The 27,338-nt window shown below is 48.4% G+C and overlaps 1 protein-coding gene across 1 annotated transcript in view; it reads left to right on the top strand.

The window, feature by feature from the left end:
• The window catches only part of Cdyl2 (chromodomain Y like 2), a 162,483-nt gene that overhangs the window by 91,678 nt on the left and 43,467 nt on the right, over positions 1–27,338 (top strand). The window contains exon 2 of the mRNA XM_046434719.2: positions 14,907–15,510. Coding sequence (XP_046290675.1) covers positions 14,907–15,510 — 604 coding nt within the window. The remainder of the gene's footprint in view (positions 1–14,906; positions 15,511–27,338) is intronic.

The following is a 27,338-nucleotide window of genomic DNA, read 5'->3' as shown; positions in this document are numbered from 1 at the left end:
TCTTAATTTATCTGGAACTTTGCAGAGTAGTTGTGACTTTTCCAAATTTTTTTTTAATTGGTTGTTTTAGTTATTTGGCTTTCCCATATAAATTTCAGCTTTGGAAATCTATGTAAAATTCTAGTTGAAATTTTGACTTGTTTTATATTGACTTTATATTAAATACCAATTTGGGGAGAAATGGCATCTTAATAATATCATGTTTTCTGATCCATGAACATGGTATATCTTGATTTTTTATGTTTTATTTATTTCATTGGTGGTTTGTGATTTTTAGCATATTGATCTGTACTTTTTTGTTAGACTTATACCAGTTTCACTTTTTGGGTGCTATTATTAATGGTACTTTTAAAACAAATACTGAATTCTGGTTGTTCACTTTTATCACATAAATGCAATTACTTTTCTTGTACATTGTACATTTTATTACCTGACTATAAATACCAGGATGAATTCTTTTGATCAGATAACTATTTTCAACTCCTTTTAAAGTCAATGTGCTTTTTTTTTTGTTATTTTACTCATTCTTTATTGATTCTTTTTGGTTATAGATATCCTTAGAATTCATTTTGACATGATTATAAAATCATGAAATATAATTTGTTCTAATTCAGTCCCTAGTACTTTCCCTTTCTCTTCCCTCCCTCTGTTTCCTTCCCTTCATTCTATTGAACTTTCTGCCATCTACCTATAGCATTTTTTGAAATTTGTGTCTTGTGGATATTCATAATCGTGAGGTTTACTGTGGTGTGTTGGTTAGATACATAGGAAAGTTAGGTCAGACTCATTTCCTGTTCTTTCCTAATTCCATTCCTCCTCTCTCCCTCTCAATCCATTTTGTCTATTTCACTGTTCTTTATTATATTTTGATGGATCCTCCCCCTCTCTCCTTCTCTCTATTTCCTTATTTTGGACAAGCTTCCATGTATTAGAGAAAACAGCTGACCTTTCACTTTTTGAGTGTGGCTTATTTACTTATTATATGTTGCATAATAGTCTCCAGTTTCGTTCATTTACTAGCAAATGGCATAGTTTCTTTCTTTTCTATGGCTTAGTCATATTCCATTGTGTATATATAACACCACATTTTCTTTATCCGTTCATCTGTTGGAGGGCACCTAGGTTGGTTTCATAGTTTGACTATTATGAATTGTGCTGTTATTGATATGAATGTAGCCCCGGTATGCTGATTTTAGATCTTTTGGGTATATCCCAAGGAGTGGGATACCTGGGTCATATGGTGGTTTCATTCCTAGTTTTTTAAAAATACCTTTATTTCATTTATTTTTATGTGGTGCTGGGGATTGAACCCAGGGCTGTGCGTGGGTTAGGTGAGCACTCTACCGCTGAGCTACGACCCCAGCCCCTCATTCCTGTTTTTTTTTGAGGAATCTCTATATTGCTTTCCAGAGTGTCTGCACTGTTTTGCAGTCCTACCAACAATGCACCTTTCCCCTCACATCTTGCCAACATGTATTATTTCTATTCTAGATGACTGACGTTCTTACTGGAGTGAGATGAAACCTTAGTGTAGTTTTGATTTGCATTTCCCTGATCGCTAGAGACATTGAACATATTTTCATGTTGGTTGGCCGTTTGTGTTTCTTCTTTAGAGAACGTTCTGTTTAGTTCTTCTGTCCATTTATTAATTGCGATTACTTTTATATATTGACTTTATGTCTTGTGGTTTTACTGAACTCAAATTCTAAGCGATTTTTTTTGTGTGTGTGTGTGTGTGAAGCTCACTGCATTCATTACGTAGGCAATTTTGTCATCTGTAGTAGAGGCAGTTTTCTGACTTCCACTTAAATTTCCATACCCTTAGTTTATTTTCCTCGCTTATTGCTCTGGGTAGACTGCCAGGATGGTGTTGAACTGGAGGGGTGAGAAGGGCAGTCTTGGAAGGAAAGTCTTCCACCGTTGAGTGTGTTGTTGCTGTAGGTTCTTATGTAGATAGAGGTTCTTTACCCATTAAAGGAGTCTCCCCTAGTCCTAGTTTGCTGAGAGTTTTAGTTTATGAAAAATGTTTGTCAGATTATATTCAGATACTTTTTGTCTGAATCTTTTGAGGTGATCATATGGATTTCCTTTTTAATCTGTTAATGTGGTGATTTACACTGATTTTCAAATTTTGACAGTCCTACTCTCAGAACAAATTCCTTAGTTGTGTTACAGTACCTTTTATATGTTTTCAGAATTGACTGGCTGTTATTTTGTTGAGGATTTTTGAATTGTCATAGCAGTCTGTAGTATTTTTTTTTTTAATGTCTTTGTCTACTTTGGCATCAGGATAATACTGGCTTAGAAAAATGAATTGAGAAGCATTATTTTCTCTTCTGTTTTCTGGAAGACACTGTATATAATTGGTATTGTTTCTTCCTTGAATATTTAGTAGAATTGAGCAGTGAAATCATATAGGCCTATAATTTGCTTTATTGCAAGGTATATAGCCATGAATTTGATACAAAAATTAAATATAGGGTTATTCAGGTCACTGGTGTCTTCTAGAATGAGTTCAGATACTTTATGTTTTTCAAATCATTGGTCCATTTCATCTCAGCTGTTAGATTTATATCTGTCGCTAATAGTGTTCTCTTTTTATCATTTTTATGTGTAGAGCCTGTATTTCTGTCCATTCTTTTATTTCCATCCTTTGTTGTTTGTGTTTTTACTGGTTATCTTTTGAAATCTAGCTAGAGGTTTGTCAATTTTATTATCATTTTCAAAGAACTAGTTTTTTTGTTTTATTGTTTTCAATTTTACTTATTTCTCTTCATAAAGAAATTATAAAAATTTTCTGTGTTCTGTTTGCTTTGGAATTAATTTGCTCTTCTTTTAAAATTTGTTAATATGGAAACTTAGATTATTTATTTTAGAACTTTCTTTTTTTCTTATATAATCATACAGTGGTATAAATTTGCCTCTGAATACCGTATACCCACATATCTTGATATTTTGTGTTTTTATTTAAATTTATTCCAAGACATCTAAAAATTTCCCTTGAGACTACTTTGATCCCTGGGTTATTGAGGAGTGTGTGGTCTAATTTCCAAATATTTGTAGTGGATTGACAGACATTTTTTACCTTTGCTATGTTGTTTGATTCTGCTTTGGTCTGAGAACCTATTTTGAATGACTTTTAGTATTTTTAATTTAGTAAGTTTGATGTCCAGGACATGGTAAATGATCCCTATTCCTTTGAAGGGGATGTGCTGTTAGAAGACATGATATTGCATGCAGTTCATTTCATTTGTGATTTGTTTTGTTCATATAAAATACAAACAAATCCTATGTCTCCTTCAGTAGGATTTACCTGAAATTGACCTAGTTTTTATTGCTTTGCCCCAAGAACCTTTTTTTTGTTCCATACTGTTTTGATGCCCTTCTCAGTCCTTTTCTGTGTATTTTAATACATTTTCTTAGTGCTGTCATGGGGTTTGACATTAGCATTTCTAGGTCTGTAATGATTTGGTTTGCATTGCTACCAGCTGAGCTTAACAGTGTATAAAAACTTGACAACTCTCTCCATTTATATCACTGTTATCACATGTTGAGTCTTTATGTACCTCATGCCCATTCACATAGATTTAGAACTAGTGCTCTGTGTTTTAAATCATATAGGAAACCCAAAGATAAGTTATAAACCAAAACCATAATAATATAGCTTTTGTATTTACTGGATTTTATGTTTGTTTTTTGTCAAAGTTCTTTATATCTTTATATGGTTTAGTTATTGTCTAACGAAGTATCTTTCCATTTCAGCCTCAATGACTCCCTTTAGCATTTCTTATAGAACAAGTCGACCAGTAGCCCATTCCTTCAGTTTTTGTTTACGAGTAAGTAATAACTGATTCTTTTTTTAAAAAAGATAATTTTTCCAGATATAGACTTTGATTGATAGTTGTTCATCATCACTTTAAATATGCCATTCCATTCACTTCTGGCCTCGGTGGGTTCTGATGAGAAAATAGCTGTCGATCTTATTGAGGATCCCTTGTACGTAATGAGTTGTTTGTCTTTTACTGCTTTTAGGATTCAGTCTTCTTACAGTTAGTTATATTGTACCTCCATGTAGCTGTGCTTCAGATTATCCTACTTGAAATTTGTTGGGCTTTTTGGGTATATAGTTGTGTTTTTCATCAAATTTGGAAGTTTTTGGCGATTGTGTTCTTAAAGAGTCTTTCTGTTCCTTTCTCTTTCTCCTCTTCTTCTGGACTCTCGTTGTATGTGTGTTGGTTACTTGGTGATGCCCTATTGGTCTTTTAGGTCTGTTCATTTTTCCTCTTATTTTTTCCTTTTTGTTTCTCATACTGGATGATTTGAACTGAAGAAGCTTTAAGTATGCTGATTCTTTCCTTTGCTTGCTCAAATCTTTTTTTTTTTAAACCTTCTTGTATTCTTCCAATTAAGGTATTGTGCTTTCCAGCTCAGAATTTCTGTTTGGTTTCTCTTAATGTTTCCTGTTGCTTTAATTTTTCTGTTTGTTGAGACATTTCCCTGCTGGTTCCCTTTAATTCTGTGTTTGTGGATTCTTTTGGCTTTTTGAACATTTTGAAGTCAGTTTATTTGACGCTCTTGTCCAGTGAGTCCAATATCTTTGCTCTCCCAGGGACAGTTTCTATTAATTTTCTCTATGAATGAGAAATTTTTTTGTTTCTTTGTATGTTTTACAATTTTTCTGGGTTTTTCTGCTCTGTAGTTACTTTCTTTTTATTTTTTTTTCCTTTTCTTACAATAGTCACATGTGAGAGGGGAATTAAGCTCTCCCTCCTAATGGGTGCGGTATCGTTGTGTCCATTTCTGGTGAAAACACCACAGTGATTAAATATGCCAGAGGAGATGTTCTGAGGCTCTCATGTGTCCTGCTCCTCTCTGGAGTATTACCCACTAGTTTTAGCATCCATCTATGGACCTTTCCTTGCAGTTCTTACTGTAGTCTTCTAATGGTGATTTTTCTATTGCCCCTGTTATTATTATTTTTTTACACTTATTGTTTGGGATTATCTTGAAAGCAATATTGTCTTTTTCTGCTATTTGCTCATTAACCAGGTCAGCAAACTTTTTCTGTAATGGGATAGTGCATAGTTTTTACTCTGCGAGCTCTGTAGACTGTCACAACAATCTAGTCGTACTGTTGGGCGTGAGGACAGTCACACTCGTTACATAAGTCACACTCGTTACACACTCGTTACACTTGCCTGTGTTCCAGAAAGCTTCATTTCCAAAAACAGGCATCGGGCCACGGGCCATCGTTTGCCGACTCCCGATTCATTAATCCATTTATTTTGTCTGTCAGACAGATGTGTGTATATTCATTTTATTTTGGGGTCTTAATGCAGCACTTGTCTATTTTGTTATTGAAATTGTTCCAGCTTTGGCCACTGGGAACTCTCTCAGTGGGCCCCTTTGCTGTTCCTCCACCATCATGGGCTTTCTTTCTTTCTTTCTTTCATTCTTTTATTCTTTCTTCGCTTTCTTGATCTTCTTACTTTCTGGCACTGTTAGGGCCTCTGGGCTCGCCTTGTACATGTCCTGTCCACACCTATAATCGGGTGTTCCTCTAGAGATTCCTGGTTCCTTTTTGGGGGAATGAAAACTTAGAAACCCAGGTCTGGGTGCTGAATGTGAGCATTGCTCCTGGGCCCTCTCCTGGGCAGGTGCAGGAGGTGTGGGGAGTGCATGCTGACCCACTGTACATGGAACTCTGTTTCTGTGCTTAGATAGAGTGTGCTGCGGGTGGAAGCAGCACGCGCACCCTAATGTCTCTGGCTCTGGTTGGTGTCTACGTTCTGCCGCAGTCTGGCTGGGCACAATCAGGAGCCACTTGTCAAAAGAAACTAACTTTATTTTTAGAACCACACACGCCAAACAAAACAGCCTCTCAGGAAAAACCCTCAGAGCCTCAACTGCCACCACCGGCTTTCCACAAGCCTCTCTCTCCCACACAAGCTTCTCCCCACCTCCCACAATCCTCCTGCTCTTGAGGCCGATTGGCTGGGTCACGTGGGCGGAGCCAAAAGAGTCCCCCAATGAGCAGCTCCGTGGTCTGAAAGGGCAGGGAAACAGCCCAATGAGCATCACCGCAGAGGAGCCAATCAGCTAGATGTTGCTGGGGCCGAGGAGCCAATCAGCTAGATGTTGCTGGGGCCGCTGTGAGCCAATCATCAGCCAGCAGCTGGAAGTTTGCTGGCAGCTGGAAGTTTGCTGGGGCCCCTTTGGCTGTGGCTCTCAACAACGTTCCTTCTTGTCTCCCCTTCAGCTTACTTGGAACTTACTCTTCATTGAGAGAGATCCTGGCTCCAGTTACCTACAATTTATTTACTTATTTGCTCAAATCCAGCATATGTAAGATCCTGTCTTTATTTTTTGTGCTGCTATGAGAAACACATGTTCTAGGAGTCGGGTGTTTGAGAGGAGTTCCTTTTGTCTGTGCCTTTATTTTATCAGGTAAAGTGCTGTTTCCTGCTGCTGCTTGGGTTGCTCCTTTCCCCATCCCTCATTCAGATTGCATCCTAGGGGGCTGGGATTGTGGCTTAGCGGTAGAGTGCTTGCCTAGCACATGTGAGGCCCTGGGTTCAATCCTCAGCACCACGTAAAAATGAATAAAATAAAGATATCGTGTCCAACTACAACTAAAAAATAAATATTAAAAAATGGCTTCTATAGGTTCAGCTGCACAGGGTGAGTATGTATCCATATCCCCGATGCCTGACTCACAGATTGCATCCTAGGTTTTGGACACAGTGAGATTCAGTTGTCACAGGCCACATTCCCTCCCCCGTCCCTAGAGGGACCCTAACATCTAGGCTGATTTTTTAATGCCTACAGGAAAGGTCATTTGTGTGTGATGTGTGGTGTGTGGCACTGTGGGTTTTAACAAATGCGCAGACTGTGTGTCCACCAGCACAGCCCCGCAGTGGATGTCATCACGCAGCTGGTTTGTCCTCACCCGCTCCTGCCTGGCCCTGGTACTCACTGACCTGCCCTCCATCCCTCTCGATTTTCCATTTCCAGAGTACCACACAAACGATCCTCAGATGTGCGAGGGCTTTTGGGTCTATCTTCTTTCCTTTTGCAAAGTGAATGTAAGATTCGTTTATGTCGCTGTGCAAGTTGGTAACACAATCGCAGGACGGACACCAATTGATCTGTTCACTCAGTGAAGGATGTCTGTTATTTCCAGTTTGGGGCAATTAAGAAGAAAACCACTGTAAGCATTCAGGTGCAGCTTTTGATTTTTAGTAAATAGCATATTTGGTCTTATTTCTGCTTTCATGATTTAGTTCTCTTTGGCTTTTATGCTTTAATACTGTTTCATTTTTAGAATGTCTCTTGCAATAAAGGATCTTACTTCCATCCTCTCATTTGATTTGGAATGTTTATTTTCTCTTTTCGTTTCTGTGGTTTCATGTGTGTTTTCCAAATAACTTTATTGGGGCCAATTTACCTACAAAAAACTTATGCATTTGAAGTATAGAGGTGACTTTTCCTCTTTTTTTAAAATTTATTGATTCTTTTGAGTTATATATGACAGTAGAATCCAGTTTGATACAATTATACAAGCATGGAATGTATCTTATTCTAATTAGGACCCCATTCTTATGGCTGTACACAATGGATGGTGAGAGTCACTGTGGTGTACTCATATATGTACATGGGAAGTTATGTCAGGTTCATTCCACTGTCTTTCCTTTTCCTAAACCCACCTCCTTTCATTCGCTTTGCCCAATCTACTAAACTTCTGTTCTTCTCCTCACTCACCCTGATCAGAGAAAACGTTCAGCCTTTGGCTTTTTAGGACTGGCTTACTTTACTTAGCATGGTAGTCTCCAGATCCATCCATTTGCTGGTAAAAAATCATAAATTCATTCTTCTTATGGCTGAGTAATATTCCATTGTGGATACATACCACGATTGATTTCTTTATCCATTCATCTGCTGAAGGGCACCTAGGTTGGTTCCATACCCTAGCTATTGTGAATTGAGCTGCTGTCAACTTTGATGTGCAGGAGAGGTGACATTTGACACCTCTCCCCACTCTGGTCAAATCAGAGAACATTTCTGCTTCCCCAGAGAGTTGTCTCGGGCTCCCGCAGGTACTTGCTTGAGCCTGCCCATCACTGCTGCTATGACTCAGGTCCCTGGGATGGGCTCTGCAGGGCATGTGGCCTGTGGGGTTTGGCCCTTGATTCCACGTGCTGCGGGAGGGCGCCTTTCAAGCTGTGCGCATCAGGGGTCGGTGTGCCTCACTACAGTTCACCTGTTGGAATGCTTGTGTTTTCCCAGTGTCTGTCCAACATTTTTATGCAGCACATGATTACTTATGATATTTCTCCACCTATTTTCCTTTCTTGAAGGCAAACAACTGTTTCACAATATGCACAATACACAGACATGCTCCTCTATGAAGACATGCACAGCTCACAGTCAGGTTTCACTCTGCTTCATGTGGGACCACTGTCTCTACTTGTTCTCTGAGTGCGGTATCTTAAACCACTGCTTTTGCTTTCTTTTCTTTTTTTATATAAATATATATAATTCTTTAAGGATCACTTTATATTTGCTTTTGATTTTATCATGATTACAGAATCACTTGGACTTAACTCTCAGTGTCAGTTGGTGACGTCACTAGCATTCAACCGGGTGCACATCCTTATGCCACCTTCTTGAGTTTTAAGTTCAATAAGTTTAGGTTATAATCAGTTTTTGAAGTGTACGTTTGTGTCATCTTTTTCAGAGGATAGTTTGTATTTCTGCCGCCTATGGCGCATGACGAGTCTTCCCATTCTTGTCTGAAGGACACTCGAGGCTGGTAGAATTCTTGAGGACACAGTATTTATTTCTTCATAATGTATTCCAGCATTTCATGTTCCCTGAAATTCCCCTGATTTGTGTTCTTACCGTTTTGGTTGGAGGAGGATTTGCATGTGATGGTGGGAAGTCTTAATTTTTGAAATGGAGATGTCTCTCAGGCTAGAAATGAAGTGTGCGTGTCCCAAGCCTCTGCGTCCCCCGCTGGGCTCTCTTCTTGACCAGTAGACTCCTGGACCTGGATGTTTCCCATCATGCCTTCAGCAGCGATTCCGTCCCACTTTTATTTTCCCTCTGCGGGACTCACACTGTTTGGGTCTCTGTCACTTCTGCTCATTCTCATTTTCTCTAATACTTTCTGCTCAACTGAAGTGCTTTTCTCCTGCTCTTTTGAAGGGCCTTTGAGCTGCTGTCCCCACCCTAACTTGGTTTTCTGCCCTGATTCTGTCCTCTCCGGCTTCCACTGGGAACTGGACTCCTTTGCTTTTGCGGTTTTTCCCCTGGGTTTTCTCGTTATGTCCTTTCTTATGTAAATGACTCTTCTTTGATTTCTGTTTCCTTCTCAACTGTTGGTTTCATTCTATTGCTGCTCTCTTGTAAATACTGAGGTCACGAGGTCAGAGGTCATGGTCAGAGGTCACGTTGTCTGTGGTCAGGGCACGCTTCAGTGCTCCGCACAGGTGTGCAGGTGCTTCCGTTGGGGAGACTGTCCTCGGAGGCTTTCGCTCAGATCGTGTTGGTGTGTGTTGGAAGGTTCTGTAGCTCAGTGTGTTCCTGATCAGAGCAAGGACTTTCTAGGCGTGGGGTTTCCCAGCAGAGGTCTCTGACTGAGCATCCCTCTTGGTCGCCTCCCTCACCTGGTTGCCCCAGAGGCCTCTGGTCAGTCCTCGCCTGGAGGCCAGGCTGGTTCACCTGGTTCTGAGCCAGGCTTCCAGGTCCGGAGCCAGTTCCCTAGTGCGTCTTGGCTGGGCTGAGGAGAAGGCTCTCTCTGGCTCCTCTGAGACGAGCTCACCTAAACCAGCTTGTCTGGGGTGACCTTCCGCGGCCCGTACCAACTGCTTCTGGAGCTATCCCTGTCTCTGTCCTTCTCGAGGACCTCCGATCCTGAGCTACAATGATGGGTGCCTGTGTGCTTGCTCCCCAAGGAAGTTGTCCCAGGATGTTGAAAGGATCCAGAAGGCAAGATTCTCGTGGATGTGGCCGTTGAGGTCTGGAGTCAGAGACATGAGCTGCTGTTGTCCAGGGATGATGGCCACTCTGGGGTGCATCTGGCAGACTGTGGGCGTGGACATCTTCCTTTATTTTTGTTGACCTTGCTTTGCTCTCAGAGACCAAGATGTATACCAGGAACTCCAAGCCAAGCCCATCTGTGGGCAAGGCTCCCTCCGAGTCCGGGAGATCTGTGTCCTAGAGCTAGGGGAACGTCATGCACTGTCCTGGGTCCAGTCCTGGGGAGCTGGGAAAGGGAAGATGACTGGTGACGAGGGAGGGACGCCCACTGGCATGCTGGGGACCTCTGGGGGGGTCAGGCTCGGAAGGCTAATCCCAGGGTGGGTAAAGGTGTCACAGGTATCTGGCGAACTAGGCAGGAGTTGAGGGGAAGACTCAGAAGCTGCAGATCCGCCGTTGGCCTCAGTCAGGTGGGGCCGGTGGCCATGTGTGGAGTGTGGCCACAGTGTGGGCTTTGGAGCCAAAGTGTGGTTCCGCTCTTAACTCTGTGATGCTTATCGGAGGTGGAAGCCTGGCCAAGGTCCTTAACCTTGGGGTGCCTCAGTGCATCCTCTGTGAAAAAAGAAAATGGAAGGCTGAGGAGGAGGCGAGTGACCTCTGAGAGCAAAGCAAGGTCAACAAAAATAAAGGGAGATGTCCACGCCCACAGTCTGCCAATCTCAGGGGTCAGGCAATCTCCATCTCTAAGCATCCGACTTGATCTCAGTTTGAACTGCTCTCAGAGGAGCCTTCCTGACCGTCCCCTCTGAGGACGCCATGTCTTCTCTGCCACTGTTCCTTCTAACCCGGTTCTCTTTCCCACCAGAGCTCTTTCTGGGCCCAACACTACATCTTGCTCTGTGTCCAGTCTTTCGAGGGCTGTGCACCCCACTGGGCTGCCCGAGCCCTGCTGGTCTGTGTGGGTCCTCGCTGCCCTCAGCAGCGCCTTGCATCTTGGGTATTGAAGCCATTAAAGGCTTGTTGATTTTTTTTTCTTGGTAAAAGGGATTGAACCCAGGGGTACTTAACCACTGAGCCACATTCCCAGCCCTTTTTATGTTTTATTTTGAGACAGGGTCTCACTAAGTTACTTAGGGCCTCGTTAAGTTGCTGAGGTTGGCTTTGAACTTGCGATCCTCCTGCCTCAGCTTCCTGAGCCGTGTAAGGCATTTCCTTCTTCAAGGCCTGTTGCTGTGTGTTGCCGGGCCCTACCTGGTTTTGATGGCTTCCCACAGGCGAGGCGTGGCTGGATGTGTAGGAACTGGAATGTCCCAGGAGTCAGACCAACTTGGGTTCAGATCCTTTTTAACCAACTACTAGCTGTGTAATTGAGGGAAAGTTACCTGCTTTCTCTGAGCCTCAGTTTCCTCGCTTGTCAAATGGTTGTAATGCCCAGCTAAAGCCTGGGCACAAAGATGAAAGCTGACACCATGAAAGTAATTAACGTGGTTCCCGGGCCTTGGGCATATACCCTACAATGTGATTGTCATTGTCACTATTCCTAAGGAGACGGCCACTCACCGTCACTGTGGCACTGGTAATGACTTTATCAGAATCTCCCTGCTCCCACCTGCAGAACAGAGTCTCAGTTTAGCTGGGATCACAGAAGAATAAATGTCAGTTGAGAGCTGCCAGGACCGGGGGCCACGTCTCTGCTTTCTGCAGCGTGCAGAGTTAGGAGACAGGAGAGGCTCGTGGGGGGCGGGGGGCTTCACAGGAGGAAAGGACCTCCCTGGCAGGGTCCAGTCCTTGTGGCTCAGGCCTTTGTTACCAACAGGGCAAATTACAATGCAGGTTCTACAGGAGGCACTCCCGGCGAGAGGCAAAGAGGTCAGAAAATTAACACAGGGACATAAAGGAGATTGGGTCCCCAGAGGCCAGGGATCAAAGACTATGGAGGAGGGCTCGGAATGGAGCTCAGTGTAGCGCATTTGCCTATCGTGTGTGAGGCTCTGGGTTCAGTCCCCAGTACTGCGCGCGCGCACACACACACACAAGTATGGTGGAATGTCTGGGGCCAGCTGTATTTGGAGTTTCTTGTGGGCTTTTTGGTTGTTCAGAAAAAGTGATTGGTTTTCCAAAACTGAAAATGACTTTGGTTGGTTGGAGGTTGGTTTTTTGGATGGAGTGGTGTCTGGACACCGAGTGGAGTGTGTATGAGGGACACTGGGTGGAGTGGTTTCTTGCACCACACAGAGTGCTGTGTGGACAGACACTGGATAAAGTGAAATTTCCCGTAATTTGTAGGGAACAAAAGTAAGTTCCCCCTCAATGTGGCCACAGAAAGCCCTTCAGACCCCTGCTGACCCCGGCTGTGCATAGCCATCTTCTACACTCAAAGGGCATGTCCAAGTGGGTGGACTCTCTCCTCCCCAGGAGGAGTTGATTGTGGGAAGAAGTCATGTTTGCAGGGAGGGGAAGCTTTCTGTCTTTAGAGGACACCAAGGTTGTGGTCACAGAGGCTGTTCAAGATTAAGTGACCTTTACTGTGGAATGTGAAAGCGCGTATTTGTCTGTTCTCCACAACCACCCTGTGAAGTAGGCGTGTTACTTCCTCCTCCTGGTATGAGTCATCTGAGGCCCCAAAAGGTTTGAGACTTGCTGAAGAACACATGATAAGGCTTAACAGGGAATTTAACCAGATAGTCTTGCTCCAGAGCCTGTGTTCTTCAATATACTAAGCTCACTTTGGTAGGTGACTACCATCCATTCATCTACCCATCCATTCATGAACCCACCTATATACCCACTTTTGAGCCCATTATCCATCCATCCATCCATCATCCACCTAGCCACCTTTTCATCCCACTGTCCACCCATCTCTTCATTCATCCATCCATCCGTCTGCCCGCCCATCCATCATTCACCCCACCCACCACTCTACCCATTTGGGTGGCTGTTTGTCTGACTTGGTCCTCTGCTTCATCTAGGAAAGGAAGTCTTCCACCTCAGGAGCTGTGCACATGCTTTCAAGAGCTGGAGATCTCCATGCCAGGACATTCTTTAGCTCCCAAGAAATACCTGTGCTTGCTCTCGACACTGCAGTGGCCTTGGAAATGCTGCTGTCACAGGCAGGCCAGGCTCATGGTTCACTTTCCTCCTCTGTCAAGCCGCAGAGGGTCTCCCCCTTACAGTGTTCTCAAAATAAGCAAAACTGCAAATTCTTCCAGAAACACTCTGAGCTTTCTGAAGCATTATTACAAAGAAATACTCAACCGACTCCATTCCTTGACCCACAGGTTGGAAGTTGAATGAATTGGGTATGATTTTACTTTTAAAAACTGTTATAGAGTTCATGTGTTACATCTAAAAATTGTGCAATAAATCTAAAACAGATGCTAACAGAGCATTTTACAAGGAGAGAAACTTTTATAGATATAGGCCAATTTAAGTGGAGATAAATCAATTAAGGAAACAATTACAGTCGTGAGAGGCAGTGCTGGGGAGAGGAAGCTCGGCCTCGATGTTTCCATATTTATTAAGTGCAAAACAGTAAAAGCTTTTTAATTATTCTGCATAGCCTGTGCTGTACAGAAACCACTGGTGAGGCAAGGCCACTTCATGGCAATTCCAACGTGCAAACAGACAGTCACATCATGACCCCTGTGCACCTACTACTCGCCTCCACCAACCACAACATTGCTGAACCGCTCCCTCTGTGATATTTTCTTTTCCTGAGTTTCAAGGGCCTTTTCCTTACTTGTTACTTAATTGCATCAAAATTCCATTCTTTAAAGGTATATTATATGGACATTGAAATACACTATTGAATATGATTATTTGCTTTCTCATATAAATTTAGCATTTTGGGGTTAGAACATGGGGAGTTTTCCACATTTTTTTTTTTTAATTTAAAAAGTTCCAAATCTGTAGCAGGTTGAAAGAATAGTAAATGAGCTCTCAGATACCCTATGCAGGGCTGTATTAGCTATGGCATTAGACTGGCCTTTCCCTTGGAGTGTTCGTCCGTGGGATGGCAGAAGAGGTTCTTTGAAGACTTGTAGATTGTCCCATGTGGCTTAGAACCCCCTCCACCACATCACCACTGTGCCTCGAAGGCGGCTGTGCATCCCAGGCAGGTTGCCTCAGTCTCCTCATCTGTCCAGTGGGAACAATAGTGCATGCCCTGGGGTTACCAGGCACACTGTAGGCTCTCAGCAGATGTCACCCATCTCTGCCTCCTAGCTGTGCCCCATGTTGCAGCCAGATGGGGGGCTGTATGGGGACAGCTGGTATTGTCAACCCAAATCCCTGTTGGTCAGTGCAGAGGCCTCTTGCTGTTGAAAGAGTTGGTCTAGCCTAGTGACTGGAGAGTAGGTCTGGGGTGACAGCCTCAGAACCTTGCTCTGCCCCTGCCAGCTTTGAAACTTGGTTCAGTTGCATGATTTCTGTGGGCCCCCAGTGCAACATGGGGGATCACCTCATTGGGTTGCTTCCCTGGGGAAATGAGAAGGGAGAGTGGACTCCAAGCCCTGGGACAGTGTCCACCTCAGAGTGTCCAGTAAATGCCACTGATTGTCAATATAATTATAAGTAAATTAGCATATACTGTCTGTATGATTGCTTAATAAATGTTATTAGTGTAAGTAAGGATGACACACCCACTTCAAATTGGTCTTTAAAAGCCCGAGTCCACTTGCTGTGCCGAAAAGAACAAAAATCTCTCAAGCGATTCTACAGGGCGGGTTCCACCAAGGGCGGGTGCAGATGCCCCAGCCTGGCGGCTTCCTGAGCCACGCTGGGGAGTGACCTGGGTGTCTGGGATTTCCCGGTGACCTCCTGAGGTCAGCCTGCCTTCCTGCTCACACCAGAGGCCTGTGACCTCTGCCAGGGCGGCCTGGTCCGGCCACTGACCCTCTTCTCTCTTTCTCCACTCTCTGTGCCAGGTGGAAAGGATCGTGGACAAGAGGAAGAACAAGAAGGGCAAGTGGGAGTACCTCATCCGATGGAAAGGCTATGGCAGCGCCGAGGACACCTGGGAGCCCGAGCACCACCTGCTGCACTGCGAGGAGTTCATCGACGAGTTCAACGGGCTGCCCGTGCCCCGGGACAAGCGCGCCAAGGCTGGGAAGCAGCCGGGCGCCGGCAAGCTCCTGCGCGACAGCCGCGGCCCTGGCGACAAGCTGGCCCCGCGGCCTGCAGAGCCCGGCAAGAGCAAGGCGGCCTCGCACAAGCGGAAGCGCATCAACCCTCCGCTGGCCAAGCCCAAGAAAGGGTGCGCAGGCAAGTCCCCCGGGCCGGGGGGCGATAGGGCCGCCAAGACCGTGTCCTATCGGACTACCCCTAGTGGCTTGCAAATCATACCCCTGAAGAAGGCTCAGAACGGCCTGGAGAACGGGAACGGGGACGGGGACGGCGGCTCCGAGAAGGACGAGAGGCACTTTGGGAACGGGTCCCTTCAGCCTGATGTGGATTTGGATGACCCGGTTGGAGAGCAGGATGCTGTGGACTGCGACGGGACCCACTCCGTGCTGGTGGAGAACGGGCTCGGTGGGTGCTTTACTTTCTCTTGGGTTTGGCACCCGCCTGGGTGGAGGGTTTTGCTTGGGTTTCACTGCAGCCTAGGGAAACACCAAGAGCCCATCCTTGACTCTTGGCCACTGTGCTTCTCCCTCCTCTCACTGGGGCCCCACAGACGTGGCTGCCTGCCCACCTGGCGACAGACAGCTTTACCCTGGGGAGGCCAGGCCTGGCTGTGGCTCTGCTGAGGCTTGGAATGAACTGTTAATTCCCGACTGTGCTGCAGGGCAACATCTACATCCGTGTCCCTGCCTGCAGTGCAGAGTTCCCACACCCCAGGACCCAGGTCTTGTGTCCCCAGAGGTCTGGCCCCAGGCAGAGGCCATGCTTGCAGCCTCACCAGGGCCTGGCAGTGTAGGGGCCTGGGCTGGGGCTGCTCTTCTTTCTTAGACCCATTTGAATGTGGAGTTCACCAAGCCAGTGTGTCACCTGGAACTTCTTCCTCTCGGTGTTATTGGGTAGGTGATTAGTCTCATTTCTATGCTAGGTCGTAGCCATTCAGGAAAATTTATAAACAACAGAAATCTGTTCCAAAGTTCTAGAGCCTGGGAAGTCTGAGATTGGGGCGCTGGTGGAGATGGCGCTCACCTCTTAAGGCCCCCTTCTAGATGCTGTTGCACTGGGGTTAGGTTTCAGCATGTGAGTGGGGGCCACAGCGTGCAGACCATAGCAGGCCTCACATGCTGCCCTGAGGCCCTGTGCTGGTTGCGCTGGCTGGCACCTTCTTGCTCCATCCCGGAGCAACACTAGGTTGGGTTAGGAATTGCTCCCTTCTGCTCCGTCAAAGGCAAAATTAAAGAAAAAGAAGGCAATGGCCGGGGAATTCAGTCTTCCAAACCTGACATTTCCTTACTAGTCAGATTGCTCCTTGACCGAGTCCTTAGTGGCCTGCGTTTTTCTGGGAAGCCGTTATGCCCACACCCTCACCCCTCAGACACCTTGTCTGCCTGCTGGCCGTTTTCTCCTTGGCTGTCAAAGCCCTAGGCCTTGGGACGGCAGGAGATTCTGTGTGTCATGGCCAGTCTGTGCCCATCAGAGCAGGGCCATCAGATGCCCTGGGTGGAACCAGAGTGGTAACAGGGATGCCAAGATGCAGGTGGCACTGCTGGAGGGGACGGCAAGGCAGATGCCTGTCAGGGCAGTGATGTGACTGGAGTTGGAGGGTTTGCTGCAGAGAGCGTGCTGTTCAGGGAGTCTCATTGGGGAATCGGAGCAATCGCTTTGAGGTTCATCTTTGTCCAGAGAGAGAAATTTCACCCAAACAGGATTTATTTAGCTGACTTTGTCCCAGACTGACTCATATTTCCGCTTGGGGATCCCTCATGCTGATGTGACTGTGCCTGCTAACATATGTAAGAGCTGTTTGTTTTAAACATTCATCTCTTGGGGAGAAGTGGGCTTGTGTAAATGAGGCTTGGCATAAACACCCATGTTTGATGTTCCCCGTGACAGCTGCCAGCAGTCGGAGCTCCCTGTTGCAGGAAGGGTGGCCAGGGGAGTTTCCGAGGCTCTGCGGGTGCAGGCGCAGGAGCTGGGCAGGATCCCCAGCACCCTGGCTCTTGGCAGCCCCTGGCCTGCGCAGAACACAGCTGCCCCAAGAGTAGGGAGAAGGCTGAGGGAGGGCAGTTTGCTGACCAGCTGCCAGAGTACGGTGTGAGGGAGAGCAGAAGGTGGCTTCTCGTCCTCTGCCACTCTCCCAAAGTGGGTGGAGCCACTAGCCATTTATTCTCCACCCTTGGGTCTCACTGATGCTGACCTGGCCCATGATCTGACAATGGGCAGGGTATCCGTGACCAGGAGAACAAGGCAGAGCCTGGCCTGGTGAGACCCACGGGAGCCTGGCTAACTCAGAATGCTGTGTGAGACCTCCCTCATCCCTGGTCTCTTGGGTTCTCCACCCCATGGGCCCAAGCCTGGTGGAGAAGAGGAAGCTCCCCACCTCCTCTGTGTTCTGTTTCGGCTACTCTGAAAGGGCCTATTACTTACTACATCCCGTGGTACTGATGCCCATGAGATCCTCCCAAATGGTCGAGACCACGGTCTCAGATTCCATGTATGTTAGATGACCTGGCAGCTATGAGAAACACAGATTGCAGAGTGCCTGAGGACGAGTCTGGGATGGAGCCTGGGAGATGAGATGGACTTTTGGTGGGGGGGTACCTGGAATTGAACTCAGGGGCACTCGACCACTGAGCCACATCCCCGGCCCTATTTTGTATTTTATTAGTGCCTTGCTTTTGCTGAGGCTGGCTTTGAACTTACGATCCTCCTGCCTCAGCCTCCCCAGCCACTGGGATTATAGGCATGCGCCACTGTGCCCCGTGAGGTGGACTTTTAATAGGTGCCCACTGACTGTTGAATTCTGAGACATGCTCCGTGGCAAAATTGGGTGGCAAGGAAGTTTCACTTCAGGTGTCAATTTAATTTGATTTAATACTGATTTTTGAACACTTCCTCAGTATTAGTCACTGTGCTCAGTACTGACATAGCATAATAGAAAGGTAGGTACGGACTTCTCTCTCTGAAACTTACACCCTACTCTTCAGTAGGTTGGAGTGGCTGCCTGTGGTTCCATGTTGAGAAGGCACCTGAGGCTAACCCCACGGGAGGAGTGACATGTATATCACACACTTGGTCTGCCTTTACTACACCCATATTAATGTCATCTGTGGCCATTGGCACAATTAACGTCCCAGCCGCTGTCAGCCTTTAACACTCTAGTTAGAACTGCCTTTTTATCCAGGTCTTGGGGGACTGGGGAGAGGTAAACTCTGGGAATCCTTGCTAGAGATGGAAGGGTAGATTCAAAGAGCAGTTAGTTGTTCTTGGACAAGACTCATAACAAAGGTGGTGCTGTGGTTCTAGAACTTTCTATCAAAGAGTTAGAGGTGTATTGAAACAAACCATGGCTCCACTTAGATTTTCATCCAGAGGGAAGCTTTGATGAAGGCAATGTCCATGCCTAGGTGGAGCCCTGAATGACCTCCTCCTAACCCCTTGCCTAACCCCACCTTCCTGGACCTGGCCCAGGGATCTGGTTCCCAGTGGCCCAGGGGGCACGGGGTCTGTGGCACCAGAGGCGGCTCTGCGCTGCCTGCTGCCCTGGCATGGTGTGTGCTCTGGGGTGGGCTATTGCTTTCATGTGTGTTAACTCCCTTGGGGAGTTGAGGTCCTGCATGCAGACAGCGGCTTATGTAACAGCGCTTCCCGCCGACTGCTGACTCCCCTGATCTGCTCCAGGGGAACAACTGCTAAATCCGGGCTCCAGTGGGTGCTGTTTTGGTTCCAGGCTGCGTTTTCCCCCAGCAGTGTTTGTGAAGTTTATGCGGCAGCTCAGAACGGCTCTTGATTCTGCTTCTTCTCTGGGAATGACAAATGACTGTGTGGTCCCCAGACCATCTGCCTCAGTAGCCCTCGGGGAGCTTGTTAAAATGGGCTACACCCTGATCACATGAACTGGGGTCTCAGGGGGCAGGGTGTGAGTTAACCGCATTAAATGCTGATTTTTAACAGCGTCAGGTGTGGACACGGAGGTATTTGATGGTGAGCGACGGTCATAGCTCTGTTTGTTGGTCCATCTGAGTTACTGCCTGGATTTTAATTTTCTAAGTAGGAATGTGATTTGGTCCTTCAAAGATTTAAGACCTGAGCTTCTCCCCCTTGCTGGTGCACTTCCTATGAGGGCTGTCTTTCTGGGACAGACGGGGTCCTCTGTGGAAGAGCTGCTGGGTTAGTCTGCCCCTCCCATTCTGTGCAGAACTGCCTGCCCTCTCTTGTCTCAAGGGCCAAAGCCTGTAGGCTTTGCAGCGTCGCGTGAGCCTTGTACCTGTAGAAACATCCGTTTCCCTTCGAGCCCTGGAATGGTGCACAGAACCCCAGGGTTCTCCAAGTGACCACAGAGTCCACGAGCAGCCTGCTAACACAGAGCCCTGTGGCCCCACATCCATTTTTTTTTATTTCTGCTGATCTTTTCATTGTGCCGGGCGCCATGCTCTGCCACCCAGGCCTTGTACCTCAGACCTGGCACAGTTCAGTGCTGTCAGGGTCATTCCTGCCATCAAACCGGTCATCCCGCAGACACACGGCACTTGTTCTCTCCATTGGGTTTTTAATTGATCCCAGCCTTCACTATGAAGCGCTCCCTGCCCACTTGCAGCATGTCTCCAAGGACGACGGCAATACAGAGCCATGTCTTCAAGCGCCCGGCACTGAGCACTAGCAGGGCAAACGCCCCACGACTCTGGAGACCTCAGGCCTCTCAGACCCCCAGAGAGGGTGAGGGCAGCCTTGTGGCAGGCAGCCTGGGCATCTGTACTTCTAGCCAGTTCTCAGGTGCCACCCACTTTAGAGCCACTGTCCCAGACCCCTGAGCTCCAGGGTGGTTAAGATGGAAGCGCAGAGGGTTGTGGATGCTGGTTGGCTCCTGGGAGAGCTGAGGTGCCCGTGCTGCAGACCTGGGGCTTCTGAAGCCAAAGTTGGAAGGAAGGCAGAGGTTTGGTGGGTGGGAACTCCCCCGAGATCAGGCTCTGGAGTTCACAGCGCCCTCTGTGAGCCTCGGCAGTCCTGGGAGGGGGCTCTTGTTCTGCCTGTTTTACAGAGGTGGAGACCGAGGTTCTGAGTCTCAGGCTGGGATCAGGAGAGAGACCCAGGTGGTCTGACTGCAGGGCTGACTCTGAACCACCGTCCAGCCGGCTCCTGGGAAGTAAAAAGTTAATTCCCAAGCCTGGGGCACAGAGTGCTGTGGGATAAGAGCTGCGGCTTGGACAGCCTCCTCACTTAGTGATGGGGCGGGGGGTGCATAATCCTGAGCCTGAGACCCTGGAACGAACTCCGGGCCACTGAACTTGAAAATCTGGAAAAATACACCGAACAAGATTGAATCGCCGTTACAAAGCTCTCGGGAGTCCAGAAAGAAGAAGCCCAAGACCGGCTGGTTTTAGAGGCAAGTCCAAAGGTTCTAGAACAAGTAATCTAACCATGTAGGTCACACCCCTCCCCACCTCACCAGAAGGCTACAGGGAAGAGAAGAAGAGAGTGGGCTCCTCGTGCCTCCCAGGGCCCTGTACAACCAGGATTCCCAAACCAGACGAGAGGAGAGAGGAAAGTTGTAGGCCGGTCCCGCTTCAGAGTCCAGCAGTAAATGACCAGCCCTTCTGGGCTTGTTACAGTTGACTTCCTCAAAACTGGACTGTTCCAGAAACTTCTCACCCCTCACCCTGAACTTGACCCCAGTTCATGACCTCTAGAGTCACCACTACTTCTCAAGGCACTCAGCTTGTCCTGGAAGAGGCTCAGGGGAAGCTGACTTGTGACAGCTCTGGGCATCACCCAGACTGTCCCGAGTCCCAGGCCGGATGGGCTGTCCCCACGGCAGTGCCTGTGCACACAGCTGTTCTTGGCACACTCACAGGCCAACAAGCATCTGAACACTGATTTTTTGGTGTTCAGAAGTGGGTGATTTTTCAAATTAGTAGCATCAATAAAAGACCACTGTTTTCTGTTTTGCCTTTCAACGTGTGGCAAGTGAGAAAGGTGTGCGAGTGAATAGACCTCAAACCCTTTTACATGGTGATGTTGGGACCCATCCGGCACGGCCACCATGTCTTCTGGACAGTGCATGACTGTGATGGGAAATGTGACTCTTCAAGCAGGAGCAGCCTTGCCCCTGCAACTTCAAGGGGGAACTGGCTCCCCCGAGTGGGTTCCTGGTCCTCGGCTTCTAGGAGAGGCTGATGGGATCTCGACCACAGTCAGGCTGTGTAAATCACCAGATTGCTTTCTCTGCCAGCTCAAACTTGGCTTTCCTCTCTGTGACCTCAGAACAGTCCCCCAGGTGCAAACAGTAACAGGGTCCAGTGTCTATAGAGGGAGTCAAAGCCACAGTGAGACTCGGTTTACCAGTGTGCTTGGTGAGCCACTCCTCAGGGAGGTGGACTCCCACCGTCACTTCTGCGCCCTACACTGCTCCACAGCCAGTCTTCTTCCTGCTGCTGGAGGTGAGATCCACCTCTCTGTGGTGGGGACAAAACAACATAACAAGGCTGCCTACCATCAACCTTGCTCTGGACGGGGAAACAGGTGCAGAGGTTAAGGCACAGTGCCAAGGACAGGAGTCAGGGTGTGATGCCAGGTCTGGGTGCCGACCTTCCGGAGGTCTGTGATGAGTTTGACAGAGGCCCGGGGCACTGTTTTGGGCCACACCACTAGCCTGCCTTTGGTCTTCAGGGGTGTGGGAGATGCTGAGCTGGGATCTCTGTTCCTAGGGATTTTTCCCTGGGGCTGGAGGTTAAGATGCATACTTGTACACATGCTAGTGAATCTTAAAGGAAGTCCCCTTGATTATCAAACTTTATTTCAGTGATAGAGGAAATGAACTTGGCTGTCATCACACAGCCAGGGGATGCCTGAAGGCCACCTCTGATTGGATTCTGGGACCCCGTTCTGAGATCCACAGCAAGGGCAGGATCACGTTCTGTAGTCCTCAGCGTCTCTCACCTTGTCGTCCACCACCTGCTGCCCTCAGTATTTTGCTGGAAGCCTGCTCTGCCTGGCTGAGTAGATCACCTCAGCCCATTCCCTGCCTGTCACCTCCAGGTGTGTGGAAGGCGTTGACCACTGTTGACTCTTCCAACTCTCTTTTCATTGTGTTTATGCCTTTTATAGAAGGTATATGCTTTCCGAGTGGTTTTCAAGGAGGAGGATCAGCATGTCGGTGTGGTGTCTCTAAGCCCCCAAAGGGTTTCCTTTTCTCTCTTCTATTTTTTTTTTTAAGTTACAAAAGTAAGGTGCATATATAATGTTAAAAATTCAAACCACATGGGAAGGGCAAGCTTTTTAAATGTTTGCATCTCCCTCTTCCTTCTTCCCAGGCCCTCTTTGGAGAGGTGACTGCTGTAAATATTCTCTCTGAATCTTTCCAGGCTGTTTACTAAGTCCATCATGTGTATATAACACACATTACATATTGCACATGTTATATTTACTTAAATATTTGGTGATTGAATGATGGCTGGAATAGTCCATTTCACTTCTATATCTATTATACCTCTCTGTCATACCTATCATCTCCCTGCCTATCAGCCACCATATACCTCATCTATCACTTATCTAGCTAGCTATCATCTACCATCTATCCTATGTATCAGCTGTCCGTCTTTAGCTGTCATCTATCATCTATCAAATTTGCTTGTATCTGTCATCTGTCTATCAGTCTATCAATCTTCTGTCATTCCTCTGTCTGTCATCTCCCAGGCCTTCCCGAGGGGACATCTGGATAGGGCCAGAGGTGGTGAGGGCTTCCTGTTCTATGACTTGCTCCCTGTCTGGCTGGCGACATGTGGATCCACTCTCCTCTTTTTAGCTGCTTAGGATTTTACAGCGAGCCAGGACTTAACTGTTCCTCTCTGATGACGTTCAGGCTGCTGCAGAGGCACCCGCTCTTGCCAACCCTGGCTATTGCCAGTCTTTGTAATGCTTTCCCGAGCTCCGTTGTTTAATTTTAGTTCCTCAGTGCGGGAGAGTCTTCTCTTGCTCCTGTGTCTGTCCCTGGGAGCTGCCGGGTGCAGACGTGCTGATACCTGGTGTGCTAGAAGGTCTGTGGTCCACCCGCCACCTCAGACTCTGGGCCTAGTTCTTCACTAATGAAATGCAGATAATCAGACCTTGTGAGGCTGGGGCAAAGAATAAGTGAATTAACTTGTAGGAAGCACTTAGAACATTACCCACCATATGGTAGACATGTGATGGTCTTTACCTGTTATTTAAATTCTTTCCCTATTTTTCAAAGTGGATCTCTGCATTTTCTGAATTGCTTTTTAGAGCACTTTAACTATTGTGTGTATTAATTACTTAATACAACACTCATTGAGTGGTTATATAAACCAGGAACTGCTAAGACAAACACTTGTGCCTTATGGAGACACACAGAAGGTACAGTGGGAGCCACAAGCAGGGGCACTTAAGCCAACATAGGGGAAGGGGCAGGAAGAGTGAGGAAGAAGGTAGGATGGCTGGAGCCGACTCAGCCTCTGCAAGGACTCAGAGCCCAGGAACAGCATGTGGGTGCCGGCCACCACGTCACAAGGGGTGTGGCACTCCAGCCTATGTCAGACTGCCCTCCAGGGAGGCAGAGGACCAGGGAATCCTGTGTGATCAGGAGCAGTTCAAGAACCAGGTCAGAGCAGCACCAGCCCACCTTTGCGTGCCACGGGTGTCCCCGTGCCTGCACACTCCCTCCTGCCACCCTCCCATGGTGGTCTCTGCTCATCCCACACTTCTGACTCCAGCAGCGGCTGCCTGTGGAGACCTTCCCTGGCTGCCTGGAGATCAGTCCCTGTCTTCATTTGCATACATAGACCCACCTTTCTTCAGGGACAGCATGGACCTCAGTCTGTAAAGCCCACGGCCTAGTTATTGAATGGTCTCGGTCTCCACCACAGGGTCAGGAGCTCCTGAGATGGTCGCCAGCAGGTGTCTAAGAAACAGCAGGGCCAGTGGGTGGGAGAGGAAGCGAGAAGTTCCCACGGCTGGGGACAAGCCACCGCAAGCCCTCCTAGCATCTCTCCAGGCTACAGTCCCTAGTCCCAGTGTCACCCTCCCTCCCTGAGTTGTCTCGCACTGTCTCTTGTGTGGTGCTTCTTGCTCCTGGTCACTGTCGCAGAGAGCTCCTGTTTTGTCAGGACTCTGACCAGCAACTGAAGGAGCCCTTCCCTCGTCTTGCCTCTGCCATTTTCTCCATCTGCCGCGGTGCCCTCCCTGCTGCTCCTAACGTCCACACGGTCATGGCCAGGCTCCGTCCCCTCCAGAGACCTGCGTGGCCTTTCAGCAAGCGCATTCCTGTTGAGTTACGTTCTCCCGTCGCTATCGAGGAGGAAGTGCCCGGCTCATAACGACTCCCTGCCTCCACGTGATACGGGGTGTGGGGCCAGTGGGCTGCTTTGGCAGAAGCCCCTGCAGAAGGGATTTTGAGATTTCTCCTACAGCTGGTTGTGAACTTCCAAGGCAGCTACGGGAAAGATCAAGCCTGGACTTTGTCCCTCAGGGAGGGACGAGGTGGTTCTCAGCTTTGAGTTTGGATTTTTCACTCCTGCAACAGAGCAGTGAGATCCTGCCTCAAAAGATCAAGTGGTGGGTGCCAGCACCCAGTCAGCACCTGAAGATGTTCCTTCTCTTCTTCCATTTGCGCGGCCGTCCGGCTGCTGAGCTGGTTGCTGCACTTAGAGGTGTGCTTCCCGTTCCAGCCCCCGAGGGTCCTGCTGACTCCAGGAGGTGGATCTCACTGTGCTACGTGTAAACCATCAGGCAGAACAAGGGGCCCCACCTTGGGATGTGGGACACCTGTCTGTCACTTGTTGACTTCCCCGACTTTCCCACCTGGTACCTTGGGGACAGTGTCACTGAGTTGCAGGTTTTTGTCTCCTAGCTGTTGTCTGTTCTTCTGTCATTAGAGCTCTTAGTTTATCCCACCTTGCCCCACGTTGGCAGAGAGGACATCTGAGCGGAATTCTGGGAGTTCAAGCAGGATATTCCCACTGCTGGCCCAGCTTCCCACACGCGACCCCTCATGTTACTTTGTGGTGGAGAAGGAGAAACTTCTAGCTCCAGGGTTTGTTGAGCACGTTTGTGTGCCTGGCTTGGCTCTGGGTGCTCAGGACACCGCTGGGATTGTGCTCTTGGGGGGAAACCAAGGAAGGGGCCAAACATAAGGCACCATGACTGGGATGCAGGAGCATCCAACATGCAGGCAGAACCTTCTGGAAAGAGAAGACTGTAAAAGAGACCTGAGACCTGAAGGACATGCAAATGTGTGCAGGGAGAATGTCTGCAGAGTCCCACCCCAGACGTCACCCATGCACTCCTGTCGCTTCTTCATCAGGGGCCCCTTAGGTGACCACTGTGAGCCAGTGCTGGCACCTCATAGCCACCATGTGCCCTGTGCTAGAATAAAATGGTGAGTGAGACAAGATGCTCTCAGTTTAGGGAAGAGGACAGATAAATAGGGAAATGACACACACAGCCACAGTTCCCATATCGTGTCACTACTGAGCCCTGGCTGTGAGCAGTGCCCTGGTCCAGCAGCTCAGTTAATCCTCACGGGCAGCAGCCATTGCTGTCGGCTTACAGGCAGGGAAACTGAGGTGCATGCCACTGAGAGAGCTGGCCTGTGGCCCCTCAGGCAGTAGGCAGCCATTGCAGCCTGTGGGCCTGCGTTGTCTGGCTCCAGATCCTCTCAGCCGCTACCCTCCTGCTGCTTTAGGGAGCCCAGAGGAGAACTAGATGATTTATCCTTTTGGGACCATACTTTTTCTCCTATAATTCAGCTAAAGCAGGTTATACTTTGCCCCGCTGTGTGCTGGGAACTGAGGACATAGAGATGACCAGCCTTGTCTTCCAAAGAACTCCAAGCTGATTAAACTGATGAAGGGGGGTCAGCTGGTCCCCAGTGACCTGAGTGTGCTGGCAAGTCAGGAAGAACCAGGACCCCCCACCTTGGGAGCCAAGTGGGCGGCTGTTCCTGGGCACCTGGGGCAGAAGAGGCAGGTGTTGGGTAGAGAAGCACTGAATGGCTCTGGAACCCCCGGGTGTAGGTGGATGGGAGTGGCTTTGCCGGCCAAGGGGTCAGCTGAAGCAATGGCTCAGATACAGGAAACACAGAGTCCAAGAACCTCGGATAGTCCTGAGGATCCGGGTGTTGGAGGGACAGGAGTGGGAGCTGAGGCCCCACAGCAAGGTGGAGCCAAGGCGAGGCGCGTTGCATTTCCACAGAGGGGTGTCAGGGACAGGAGCTGCAACACCTTCAGCAGAGGCACTGCAGAGCGAGCCGCTGCGAGGATTCCGCCGCATGCCAGGAGTCTGGCGCAGCAGCGCTCTTGGAGTCAGGCGGCCTTGCTGCAGGAGGCATGATTTGACCTGCGGAAGCCGTCCGTCTTAGTCAGGCAGTTCTGCATTTTGAATTTGTGTTTTGCACATCTGGCTGTTGCAGACCAGACGTTTAGATGTCTGACAGCAAACATCACAAGATGCTTATGATCCTCAGCAACTCCAGGTAATCCTGGGACCTGAGCTTCCTCGAATGCGGAGCAGATGACTGTTATCGGGCACAATCATAGCAGGCCAGGCGATGGCCCGCGTGGCTGAGGTTCTTTAAGCCTGTGGATTTGAGCTTTGCAGTTTCATTAAGGCCCTGAGGTTGGGACTTCTGTAGGTGGACAGTGGGGAGCTGGGACATGACAGCTGTGAGACAGTGGGACAGGCAGGGGGCTCCGGGTGCATGCTGAGCGCTTTGGCCATACACTGTGACTCTCACAAAGTGCATGGGTGGGTCCCTCAGAGGGTTTCCAGCTCCAGGCCCTCCCCGCCCGTCTTCAGAAGGTGACACCCCGCCCCAGGATTACTGCAGGAAGCTGCTGCAGGTGGCAGCGCCTTGTTTCCACTGCCCTGTTGGCAGGCCAGGCTCCACACCTGACTTGGCCCTCTGTCAGCGCCTCCCCCGCCCAGCAGGCCGGCGCAGCCCTTGTTCACAGTTCTCCTGCAGGTCGGCCACAGACCAGGAAGTGGCCCCTGCCCCAGACCTCTTGCTTTCTCTTCTGAGAACTGCAGCTGGAAAACCCCGACCCTATGTGCAGATCACAGCTCTGCTCAGCAGGAGGACTGCTGGGTCTTCCCTCTTGCTGCTCATGACTGCCCTTTCCCATCCCTGGCCCAGTTCGCCACCCGAGGTGCTCAAGTGTGAGCTGCCCTTAGGCAGTGCCTTCTCCTCCTCCTCTTTATGATTATCTGCTTCCCAAGACAGGACGGAC

Source organism: Marmota monax, unplaced genomic scaffold (assembly GCF_021218885.2).
Source record: "Marmota monax isolate L192 unplaced genomic scaffold, Marmota_monax_Labrador192_F-V1.1 WCK01_AAM20220418_F8-fsc00024, whole genome shotgun sequence".
Lineage (NCBI taxonomy): Eukaryota > Metazoa > Chordata > Mammalia > Rodentia > Sciuridae > Marmota > Marmota monax.
The sequence above is the reverse complement of the archived record's forward strand: the minus strand, read 5'-3'. Positions and strand labels throughout refer to the sequence as shown.